Source organism: Elephantulus edwardii, unplaced genomic scaffold (assembly GCF_000299155.1).
Source record: "Elephantulus edwardii isolate Elephantulus edwardi_28Jun2011 unplaced genomic scaffold, EleEdw1.0 scaffold00262, whole genome shotgun sequence".
In the NCBI taxonomy this organism is placed as follows: Eukaryota; Metazoa; Chordata; class Mammalia; order Macroscelidea; family Macroscelididae; genus Elephantulus; species Elephantulus edwardii.
The window spans coordinates 2,412,982-2,425,960 of NW_006400012.1; the positions used below are offsets into that span (position 1 = coordinate 2,412,982).

Below are 12,979 nucleotides of genomic sequence, written 5' to 3' on the forward strand. Positions count from 1 at the left end.
GCGGTTGGCGCAGGATAGAGCAGGGTTTAGAGCTGTTGTGCATAGGGTCGCTATGAGTCGGAAACGACTCGATGGCACATAACAACAACAACTGCCTGTATAAGAACTATATTTAAGAAAATACAAAATACATATTTTAGAAGTTAAGATTCTCTTCCTATAAAGTGTTTATAATCCATTATTGTTTTAGAAAACTTGAAATCCAAAAAAATTGGTCCAAATTGCAACCTTTGACTTGTAGCAAGTTTGGTTACTCAGGTATGAATGATAAAACACAGATGATAACCCTACACTACAGAGTCCTTATAAAGTGAGACAATTTATGCAAAATTGCCTATTGTATTCCTGGCATATTTAATTAGGTAAGTGGTAGTGACCATTAGATATGACTCTTCACAGTGCACAAAGCACAAAGGACTACAGCATGATTCTCTATGGGATTTTATTGTTCCTGTCAGTGTTGATTTCTGATTGAGGGAAACCTCTGATTATTAGAATGTTATCAGAAATTCTTCTGAATGTATATTACTGAATTTTTGGTTTAAAAATGCATAATCTTTAAACCAAAAATATTACTCTTGTTTAGTGAAGGTGGTATCATATCCATGGTGATATGTAAGCATATAGGTAAAAGAGAGAAGAATCGCATGGCAGCATGGTTTGACAGCTGTCTGGTTGGCTAAAAGGAGGTGACTTTCCCAAGCATATTATACATTTGGTTACAGTCTGAATAAAGCCAGGAAATCCTGCATTAAGTTAATATTTACTGATCATGTATTTTGGAAGATCAAGACATCTTCCCCAAATTAAGAATTCCAATAAACTGATTAAGAGATTGATTAAATACAAGCATGCCTGCCAGGAAGTACAACAGGGATAGAGAGTTCTAAAAGTCACCAACATCCTCTAGTATGGATGAGAGTAGCAAAATGTAGACCACTTCTAAAGTGAAGAGAAAGAAGAGACTACTATGAGAAATCCTAAGAGAAATGCCCACACATCCTGAAAAAACAGAATTGAGTCAAGGGTAGGAAGATGGAGAACAGCGTGAAAAGAAACCTAGAGAAACACGGACCAGATCTTACTCACCTTCACGTGCTGATCCTTAATACAGACCCACACAGAATAGAGTCCAGGTTCCTTAGGGGTATAGGAGACAGAATATGTCCCATCCTTGTTATCCTGGACAGTTGTCCTGACTGGACTGGATGGAAAGAATTTAAAAAGCATTCAACTTCACAAGTCTGTTTCAGGTGCCCATTTTAAGATATAAACCCTAAACTATTCAACATTCGTTTTAAAGATTTTCCAACAAAGATGCCCACTTCTGCTTGCCTCAGAAGTTATCTTTACCCAGGTAGGTTAAATAACAAACTAAAATTTAATCCTATATTCAGATGAATTCCTTGGAAAATATATTGTGTTCTCATCCAAAGCCTTCTCTTGCATCCTAGGCTAATTGTTTTCCCTCATTCCTATTCCAATTCTAGAGACATAAATGTTTCCAGCACCATCTCATAGCAAAGTGGGGTTGAATTTGAAGACCATCATTCGGTCTAACACAGATTTAAAAGGCAGATAATGCCTTTTTCTAATTTAAATAAAATTTTTATTTATACTAGTTTACTTACAAAGTTTGTATACATTGTTTTCACATCGGATCTTTCCCATTTCCTTTACCCACCTCTCTTTCCACCTATCAAATTGTGTGACCCTATGGTTAACCCCCTCCCAGCCCCCTGACTCCTCTGTTTCAGATAATACTTTAGAGAAGGAAATTAATACAGGTATAAAACCCACACAACAAGGCACATCTTATCCAATTGGTTATAGAATATCTGTAGCACCACTGGGAGGTAAGATGGAATAACCGCATATGCATCTCTATTACTACAAAAGCACTCAAGTTTTCCTTTTCCCTACTGCTCATTAACCATGATATCCCACTGCATAATACAAACCAATCTTTCTTATCCTTAGGCACCACGGCAACTTGAACGTTGTCTCCTCCCTTGCCCATGCTCTCTCCTGCTGCATCCTTACAAAGCAGGGTGAAAGAGGCTGGCTGTTTCTCCCGGGCTTTGTGTAGATCTGCAAAAGAAATAAACAACATCCGAATCAAAAGAACTTTAGAGTACTAACATCTCAGAATCAGATCTATCTTTCATTCCCTCTTCAGAGCAAAAAAAAACCCCTTGTGCTTTCTGTTCACTGCAGACACACCATTGACTTTCCTCCCTCCCCTTTTGTATTCCAGAATCCCTGTTAAATGAGCCTGGTTATATCTTAGCTGCTCTTGGGTCACACAAGATCTTGACCTTAATTAACTACAACCCTAAGGAATCTTTGAAAATATTCAGGATTAACCTAAGTATTCTGAGAAGAAATCCCATAGACACATGAGACAGGTAACTTCAAAACTACTCTCTCTGAGCTCCAGATACTGCTAGATTAGGCAGGAGGAACTCTGGTGGTCTAGTGGGTAAGGAGTTATGCTGTCACTCAAAAACAGGTGGTTCAAATATACTAAGTTGCTCTGTGGGTGAAAGATGGGGAATCTCTTCTTGTGTGATTTACAGTCTCAGAAAATTTGTTAAAGAGTCAGCTATGAGTCAGTTCCAATAAAACAGCAATGTGTTTGAGTTTGATACCTGATGAACTTAACCCTTCTTGTGAGATTTACAACTTCATGCCAAGGTGCTATCAGAGTATGCAATAGTTATAGTCCCTAGTTAAGCATTCAGATGAAACAGGGTTACTTAACCTGGGGAGGTTACTAAGAGATCCAATGAAAGGCTTCTGAAGGGACTAAGAATCTCTTGAAACTATATACCCAAATTAGGGAATTCTAAAAATCCTGGAGTTAGAGTTAGGACACAATCATGTTTAGACTGACCTTTTAAATGCTTGAATAATATGTTACCTTCAGGAATAGATCACTAAGGATTTCAAAAGAAATACTTTTATCCCCTAATGAATGAAATATTTACTAGATCCCTTTTCCTAGATGCCAATGGCATAGGTTGATTATTTAGAACTTGATCCTCCTAGCCCCATAAGGCCTGGCATGCTCATCGATTCTGTCTTAAAGTCAATGCCATAGTATTCTATGGGTACCATCTCTATTCTGTCACCTCATGATGGTGGGGGTGGGGTGACCATGATTGCTGAGCATCTTGGTGGATACAGCTTTTCTCTACTGGAAAAACAATCAAGCCTCACCATAATACTGGACATTAGCTGTACACTCCAAATCCTGATCATTAAGATTAAAAAGAAATGAACAAGAGAAAGGTCACTGTCCTTTAGATCAGTATGTGTTTTTTCCTTGGTTAGTAAAGGAGGTCTGTCTAGCTGAATGACGACCCATAAGTCACAAATCTTTAAATACCAGGTGCCTGTCCACTATCTTTTATATGCCCAAAGGAAACGCCTTCCTACCTTCTCCTTGAAGGACACACTTAGTTGGATCCACTTCTTTAGTATTGATGGCCCCAAAAACTTCATAACCTTGACACTGGCCTGCCTTCTCCTGAGGACAGAAGCTTATCTTCTCGTTTACTCCAGGATGGGGGCTATATTCGACTTTGTTCAGTTTTGTGAGCCGTTCTACTACCACCTCCTTGGTGATGAGGATCTCTAAGTCTGAGCCGCTGGTCAGCAAGTGTTCTGTGAACTCTACTCCAGTCCGCATGTCAGCCAGCAGCTGCTCCAGCTGTGCCTTCTGCAACTGCAGAGAGTTTTCCTTCTGGGCCCGAATGTCATCCAGCTGCTTCAGGAGCTTGTCTCGATGCTCCTCTATGGCCTTGATGTAGCCCTCACAGAAGGCTCGGACATCAGCTGCCACAGCCTCCACTCGCTCCTGCAGGGCACTGTTCAACCCTTTGATCTGAGCCAGAGCTTCCTCCAAGGCCTCCACATGCGGCTTGGTGCCTTTGAGGAGCTCCCGCATGGAGTCTCCATGCTTGTGGATCACATTGCTGGTGAAGTCATAAGGATGCTCCCGGTGCTCCCCGACCACACAGTCCCGGCACACGGGCCGGTCACAGAGCTCACAGAACAGCTTCAGCTCCTCTGCAGGGTGGGCAGGACACAAGATGGGTTTCCCAATCTGGCTGTAGCCTTTTAAGTCTTTGAGATCCACCATGGCGTGATTAGCTGTCTTCTTCTGCCGTCTAGGATCAAGCAGGAAAGAAATGAGAGAATAACCCTAGAAACAGATCGTGAGATCTAAAGTAAAAAATTTAGCTCAAATCACTAATCTACTTTTTAGCAACCTCATGATCTCTAAGTCTGGGTCCCTGTCTTTACAGTAGGAATTAAACCTGCTTAAAAGGGTTGTGTAACAGTTGATGGGATTGTAAAATGGTATAACCATTGTGGAAGGTAGGTTGGCATTTCCTCAAAAAAAAAAACCTGACTCAGTTATTCCACTGCGAGAAAATTAGAACCAAGGCACAAACAGAGATTTGTACACCAATGTTCATAGTGGTATTATTCACAATAAGAATACTGTATAAGACCATTATTATAGAAATAGATAACTAATAAAATGTGCATAACAATCCAAAGAGGGGGGTGTAAGGAGCAAAGAGGTGAGGATGGGTGGGGAGGAGGATAATCATAGGTTTGCACAATTTGATGGGTGAAGAGAGGGGTGGGTAAAGGAAATGGTAAAGATCTGGTGTGAAAAACAACGTATACGGACTTTGAAAGTAAACCAGTATAAAATAAAAAATTTATTTTAAAAAGTTGTATAGAATAATATGACAGTAGATTAGAATTTGGGACATAACTCTGCACAGTTGCAATGAAACTACTGTACCTAGGAATTCTTCTACAAGTTGGTATGAAAGTTTAGACCAGTGCCACACACTACTCCTACAGTAAGCTAGAGTTTAGAGTATGGTGAAAACCCAGCACCAAGAGACAGAAGCTATATCCAAATAGCACAGCAATATTCTGAGGGGATAAGAATGCAGCTGGCCTTGACAAAAAGCTTTGTGTCTTCAACTCTGTCTGCATCTCCACCACCCAAAAGCAACAAGCTAGAATGTCCCTCAAAAAGGTGCATCAGTATTATTAGAACATGACATAAATGGTCTGCAGAATCAAAGCTAGTTTTTTTAAAATTCCCATTCTCTTGTCCTGTAGGGATCCTGGGAAGTCACCAGGAAATCACAATGATAGCTTGGTATTTTCCCCTTTGCACTATATCAACTTGAAACTTATGTGGCTGTTTAGCTATAAAGAAAGTGGACCAGCTGACAGCCGGCCATTGAGATGATTGCACAACAAATTAAGAGTAAAGATTACTAAGGGAGGGCTGGTGGCTTAGCAGTAAGGAGTTGTACTGCCACTCTAAAGAAACACGATTCAAAACACCAGCTGCTCCATGAGAGAAAGACGGGCAATCTCCTCCCTTGCAATTTACTGCCTCTGAAAACATGCCTGGAGGGTCAGCTATGAGTCAGTTCCAACTCAATTATGTGCAACAAGAATTATTACTAACTTGCTCTATTATTGGACCCAGAAAGCATAACTTAAAAAACTATTTTAGGCTAAGCCTAAAATTTCAGTCATTTTACATTCTAAATTTATGTGGCAAACTCTTCAATGCCAAAATAGATAATTCACATCCTAGTTAGCACTCCCTAGCCTGCCTCACCAAGCTCCAGGGTAAACTACCAGCAGTGATTGGGAATGAAGCACAAATTAGTAGAAAAAGGACAGAACATAGCCAGATGCCAATTAAACTTAGTTCTATTATTTACCAGTTGTGACTCAACTATGATTCATAATGATACTGTGAACAACAGATCTGAACTTTGGCCTGTGCCATCCTCATCATCCCTGTACCGTCCTCATCATTCCTAATTTACTTGAACCCATTATCACAGTCACTGTGTTTTGTCAAATCAGCTGTTGCTAAGTTTTAGTTTCCTCTGTCAACAAATGAAGATAAAAATTATGCCATCTTTTCTGTTAAAAGTTGCAAGATTCAAATGGGATTGAGGGTAGGGTTTATGTTATCATGTTCTTCACTTTCTCCTATCTCTAGTACCTAATAACTATTAATTATGCAAATGATTGATGATTAAAGCAAACTACTGAAGTGCTTTGCAGGACTGCAAATGTTGTTTGCTATCATTATTACAGGAATTGTATCTTTGGCTTTGGGTGTTAACTACTTTCTGTTCTACAATACTGAATATGATATTGGTCCTTGGCCTTGGGTGCTACTGAGAATGCTTCCCTTTATTTCAGCTCACCAATGGATTTCTCTACACTGGCACCTTAGTGCACCACTCTTAGTCACACAGCTGAGGTATCTATGCCATCTTTACCTATGAGCCTGGCAGCAGAAGTGGCAGAGATTGGCTTTGCAGGTGTGACACCTCTTCTCCACTTCCCTGTCGCTGCACAGGTCACACACCAGGCCCTGTCCTTCCCCACGCAGACTCTCCAGCATCACATCATTCATGGCCAGATGGTCTATGGTTAAAGACTTCACTCCACCCACAGGCAGGTCCACCTGAGCATCACATACCGGGCAGAGGATGCCGATTTGCGGCAGAGGAGTGCGTGGCTTGAGTTCCTGGAATATTGACCCTTCAGAGCTTGTGTCAGAATCTCCCCCTCGCAGATCCACTACAGAGAAGGGTTCCAGCTGCTCCAAACAAGTGGTGCAAACCGTGTGCAAACAAGGCAAGAGCCTGGGGACTTTGAAAAGCCTCATGCACAAAGGGCAGTGAGTCTTGCCTGAGCTACCAAGGACAGACCAACTGGGGAGTTTGCTTATGGGGCCCAGCAGTGGCTGCTTCCTGTTTTCTGACATATTCCCTAAGTCTGTACCCAGTATCAGAAAAGGCCCTGAGCAGTTCTAGACTAAAGGAGTATGTATGTGATTGAGCGCACACAAAAGACCAAGCTTGCAGACCTCGGAGATCATAGGGATTCTCTTGCTGCCAAATAAAAACACAGAAAAAAAGAGAATTCCTCAAAGGAACCAAGCAGTGATCTACTCAAGGAGGTCTCCTCCAAGGCACTCTGTAACAGACACACCCACACTACCCTTCTCTGCCCCCCACCAACTTCTCCTCCCCTGACACGCTTCCGGGATTAGGTTGCGGAGCTATTCCTGCTAGAGACTCTTTGATCCCTGCACCTTACACAAACCTCCACTGCCAAACCCCACCCCTACCCCACTGCATGCACTCCCGATGCGCGACAAGTGCCCCTTTGCACCACCCCTCGTCCCCTGAGCGATGCAGTAGGGAAGCTCCGTTCTCCTTCACTTCACGGGGCCCTTGGCACAGGCTACGCGGCGTGAAAGGGCACTCCGAGACCCTGCTAGCTCCTCCGATGCCATCTGCAACAAGGTGCCCAAAGATTCCCGTCCCTCCTCCCACCAATACCACCCGGTCTACTCAGGCAAGTCCAATCACCGTCTGAGTGGGGCGGCCCTCCCCGCTCTGGGCCCCGCCTCCCTCCGAAGTGATAGCAAGCGAAGCCAATAAGCTTTGGGAATTCCACATCCTCGCCGGTCCCCGGAGGGGCGGTACCAAGCAAGAGGCCAGAGGTTGGGGCGGCTGGAGGGCTTGGGGCTCTAGAGAAAGAAAGGAGCTGGTGGGAGACTCCACGGCATAGTATAGGCAGCGTCACTATTTTACAGCTGTTGACCCGCTTTTTATCTCTTGTGGTGACTAAAGAGGCTTAAATAGCTGTGTTGGCATAGACACTGGGCGGCCTCCTTTCCCCGTTAAGATTGGTCCCGGGAGATTAGAATTGGGGTTTCCCATTGGCGGCTGTCGCTGCCAGTTAATAAAAAAACTCCTGGCGCAGGGCTTGCTGGGAATTGTAGGATTTTTTTTTTTGGTTTTGTTTTTCTTTCTTTCTTTTTTTTTTTTTTTTTAAAAGGTGATTTCCCTGTTTTTGTGAAACTGGGCAACAGGTGTTTCTTTCTCCTGAGGCCGATGTGAGACGCTGAACTTCTCTTAACTCCTGGCGGTTATTTTAGTCCAGGAATCCCTCAGGTCTAGTGTGCCAGTTCCAAGAAACCAAGATCTCTTACGGCTGGCTAGTTCCCTGGGTTTTCCTTCAGCAAGAACACCTCAAATTCTGCTTCTGACGACCTGTTCAGCTAACATCGAAGCAAAGTCTAGAATTGAGAGTTTTCCTTTTTTCATCACACCAGCCCCGGGGAGCTTTACTTCTCGATTCCCACAGACTTGAAAAGTCGTTCTTTCACCCATGAAGGGTGAGGGGAGGATGTGTACAAATGTGTAAGGGGTAAAATTATTTGCCATCTATAATTCTACACTTATGTATAAAATAAACGGAGCTAGTTCATCCCAGTATTTTTATTAATCAAGGAGGACTTGCTGTATGCCTGACTGGTCACAATGGGGCAATGAAAGATGTCAAAGTGGGGAAAGCCCTTTACGGGCTCACAGACTAGTTGGGAAGAACGTATTTGGCACCCTTGACACCCTTAACGCGTAGTGCTTTTACCTGGAATACCTTTATAAGGAAGGAGTCTACTGACTGGGTCTTATGGAACGACTTTGCCACACCTTGGATTCCAAAATTCCAAAAATGGTAATAACACCCCAGTCTCCTATCCTTCAACTGTCCTCCCTATCTCCACTCCTTTAAGCCTCTCTGGCATGTCAAAGGTATCCATGACATTTCTTTGTTCATGATTTAGGCCCAGAAATAAGCTATTTCATTGGTGGCTTCATCGTCCATTTCATGCGTTAGGCACAGTGATTGGAAGAATATAAGCTCTTAGAAATGTGAAATCTGGGAAAAAAAAAAAAAGCTAACTGAAAAATAAAAAGAAAGCTTTAACAAAAGGCATGTTTGACCGTTTCCAAAATAAAGCAATAAAGGGGCATTTAACTTTTATATGAAAATTACCTATAATTTCTTAAACTAACAATACGTGGAAGAGTCATAAAGTAGCACTTACCTAGATTTCTTCAGCCACTTGTCCTTCTCCCCACTTAGCCAGACTCAGAGCTTGCTTTCTCCTTCCTCTTGTAACCTGGAGAGTCACAAAAGCTGTGCAGACTTGCATTTACTATATATCCTTGCTCAGAACTTAACCTTGTTTGGCAAAGTACCTAGATACTGCTTTGCTGAATGTTTTATTCATGCTCTATCAAATATCCATTGGTAGATGTGCCAAGTTTCTTTTGTAAGAAGTGTTCTATAACTTACATGTGCATTGCTTCATTTAATTTTTAACAACTCAATGAATTAAGCATTATCATTTTGTTACAGATGGAGAAATGGAGTCTCCAAGAGATCTGGTATTCAGCTCAAGGTAACACATTTGAGAATTAAAATTCAGTTTAATGCCTCCCTCAGCTGTCTTAATCAGTTGAATTTCTCACACATTTAACATATTATAGCCTTCATTTGAGAAAACCAATACTATCTGGAAAAATTCCCTCCTCTTTCTACTTGAAAATTTGATTCTTCCCATTTCTCATAATTCTCTGACTTGCTTCTTTCAAGATTAGCCACTTAAAATCCTTACTCTTTGTCATAATTCCTCCTGCTTCCTCAAACCTTGTTTCTACTTTATTTTAAATTAGTCCTTCTCCAGCTTCTTATTTTGCCAAGAATTTTGGTCAACTCCTAAAAAGGGAAACAATCTTCCCTTGACACAGCTCCTCTTCAATTACTGACCTTTGTGACTCCCTTATCATTGTCTTTTTCAAGAGTGTTTCGTTCTTTGCTTTCATTACCTACAAACTTCTCTTTGTCATTATCTCCACCTATTTGTTCTGCATATAAGCTGCTTTGGAAAAGAATTACTCTTTTCATTTCAATGTTGTTGTTGTTGATTGCCTTCAAGTAGAGCAGGACTCATAGTGACCTTTGAACAAAAAGGCCCTCTACAGCTATGGACATTTATCAAAGTTCATAGAGTTTCCAGAGGCATGTTGTTTATGAAAGTGGATGCCACTCTTGCTTCCAAAAAGCTTCAAAACTATATTGGGGGGGGGGTGCTATACACTAATTAATAAACAAACATTTTTTCATAACATGAATTACCATTGATCTCTGGCTCTGGCTGGCAACCTAAGTAAGGCAGGCAATTCAAATCCACTAACTGCTCAGAAAGAAAAAGATAGGCAATCTTCTCCCTTGTGATTTACAGCCTTTGAAAACGGACTGGAGGGTCAGCTATGAATCAGCTCTGGGCAGTACAATGATTTACAATATTTAATCAGTCCTTTATTGTCTATTGCCTTTCCTTTTAGTCAACTTACCTTTTTATTAATTTTTACTCCCCTCTTGCTCCCTTTCAATTACTGTTATCTCCAGCATTCCTTTTTTTCTGATTGACACTGTTACTAGAGTAACGGACTATAGTGTGTCAGAGATGATGAGGATAGCACAGCATAAGACAGAATTCATATCTGGTGTTCATAGGGTCACTATGGTTTGCATCAACTGCACCTACCAATAACAACAGAAAATCTTTCCATAGCTTTTTATGATGAGATTGTCATGTGCCATCAAGTTGCCTGCAACTCATAGTGACCATGTGTATAACAGTTCTAAACCCTGCTCCATCCATTGCCAATCTTATTGTCTCCAATACACCTATCCCCATTATCCCAGTGACTGAATCAATCCATCTCATCAAGGGTATTCCTCTCCTGAGCTGTCCCTCCACCCTCCCAAGCATGACGCCCCTCTCCAAGGACTAATCCCGCCTTGCAGTGTGTCCAAAGTATGTCAGAGGAAGCTTGAGAATCCTTGTTTCCAAGGAGCAGCCTGGTTTCACCCTCTATAGGATGAACTTGCTTGTCTCCTAGTAGTCCATGGTATATTTAATACTCTGTATACTCTTTCCATCTTCTTTTAATGCTTCATGAATAATTTTTATAATAGTGGCCTTAAAATTGTCTCTTTGTGACTGGCTTATATCATTCAACATAATTTATTCTAGAATCCCCCAAATTATGCAGTATATAATGAATTCCTGGTAGTTTTTAATCATACATAATATTCTATTGTATGAATGTACAAAAATTTCTTTAGCCATTTGTCCATTGATGGAAATTTTAATTGTTTGCTATTGTAAATTGTTACTCCTCTTTGCTATTTTATGTGGGGGAAGCCACAATAATCCATATAAAGGTAGTACTCGTGGCCTAGTGGCAAAAAGCTGTACTGCAATCTCAAAGGCATGTGGTTTGAATCCACCGTCTGCTCCACAGGAGAGAGATGGGCAATCTCTTCCCTTGAGATTAACTACCTCTGAAAACCTGCTGAAGGGTCAGCTATGGGTCAGTTCCAACTCTACACAACAACATAATCCATACAAATGGACTTTAGATTCTTATTATTTTTCTTTTAGCACAAGTGACCATGCTAATGGCTTTCTCTCTCAGAATACTCCCTTTTCAATGTTCATATCTTTTCAATGTACATATCTCCTTATCCTTAAAAGTTGCTTCCTCATTAATTTCTGAAAAACTCTATTTTCCTGACCTTCTAATCTCTTGGGTTGTTTCACACACTCTACTTCCTATCATGTTCTCTTTCTGCTTTTTGTCCATAATGTTTATCTCCACATGTCTTTTTATAAAAATGATTCTTAGATCCACTTTCCTGACTTAACCATCTACTGTATATCTGCCCCCAGATATGTCTATATCATCTCAAGCCCCACGTATCTTAAATGTCATTGAATTTCTTGAACTCACTAAACGAATTTCTTTTTCATTTTCTCAAGGATAGCATTCTATGTACCTTCCAGCTGAAACTGTAGAGGGCTCTAGGATTCCTTTCTCTTTTCTATACTCAAGCAAACACCTATTTGTTTATATCCCTAAGTAGAATTTTTGGAATAAGACGAGTTTCCATCACCCTAATTTCCGGTATTATAATAGTCTCTCTTTTTTTTTCTCCTTAATTAGTTCTACCCCATTTTCCCTGATTATCAAATCTCCATTCTAAAGCCTTCAATAACTCCCCATTTCTGCAGAGTAAAAACTCAAAATTCTTTAGCAGATCATAAAACTGGCCTGTTAGTTCTTGCTAAATCATGTTAAATATTCTTGTCTTTGTTAATTTTTCCACAAGTTTCTTTTGTTTTATTTAAATCTACCCTTCCTTCCATATAAAACTTGCTTCACCAACTCTGAGGTTTTTCCCTATTAGTTCAGAGTACCATGTTTAATCTCCAGTAGCTCTTATTCCTTTATTTCCCACTTTTTAGTTTGTTACAGTATTGTTAGATGCTTTTATTTAGGGGTTTGTGTGAGTGATCCATATCCTTTTTAATGGATCTTTCTTTCAACACATAACTATGTTACAGCTCTTCTTTTACTTATGCATTGATCTTTAAGTCCTGATTCTTTTTCTTTTTACAGTACTGCAGTGGGGTGCTTAATATAGCTTTTCAAGCCATTATCTTTGTAATTCCTCCAAGTGGCCATGATGAGGTGTGAGTGGAGTATGTAGTATTACACAAATGTGCTTTTTGTCCACCAAGAGGGCTGGGAGACTATTATAATACCTGAAATTAGAATGATAGAGACCACCTTATCGTAAAAACATCTATGTATCTAACCAATAATGTGAGTAAGATAAATGACACCTGTTTGGTGGGATCATACAAATAAATAAGGGTTATAGACCACTAAGGTGAGGATTGGTCAGTTTTAGCATTTTATATTTTTATTTTCTGTTTGTTCATGTCATTCTGTGCTTTCCCCCCCATACTAGCAACTCTAAAGGAAAATTTACTTGTTTTATTTCTACATCCAAGGTTAAAGGAACTGTGGTGATGCAGTGATAAAATACATAGCTACTAATGGAAAGGTCATATTTCAAACCCACCAGCAGTTCTTTTGCGGAATAAAGGCTCTGTTGATTTGCTTCTGTAAATATTAAAGCCCAGGAAACCTCATGAGCTGGTTCTTTTCTGCATTAGAAAGAGGGGTCAATA

The 12,979-nt window shown here is 40.6% G+C and overlaps 1 protein-coding gene across 2 annotated transcripts in view; it reads right to left on the bottom strand.

The window, feature by feature from the left end:
* Positions 1-6,838, bottom strand: part of TRIM45 (tripartite motif containing 45) — a 14,040-nt gene extending 7,202 nt beyond the window's left edge. Inside the window, exons 1-5 of one of the 2 annotated variants that reach the window (XM_006899578.1) lie at positions 6,348-6,838; positions 3,503-4,175; positions 3,223-3,229; positions 1,962-2,091; positions 1,090-1,204 (exon numbers count right to left, since the gene is read on the bottom strand). In XM_006899578.1, coding sequence (XP_006899640.1) covers positions 1,090-1,204; positions 1,962-2,091; positions 3,223-3,229; positions 3,503-4,175; positions 6,348-6,838 — 1,416 coding nt within the window. Of the gene's footprint in view, positions 1-1,089; positions 1,205-1,961; positions 2,092-3,222; positions 3,230-3,441; positions 4,176-6,347 lie in introns of both variants that reach the window. The other variant, XM_006899577.1, reaches the window with a different exon arrangement.
* Positions 6,839-12,979: the final 6,141 nt, after the last annotated feature.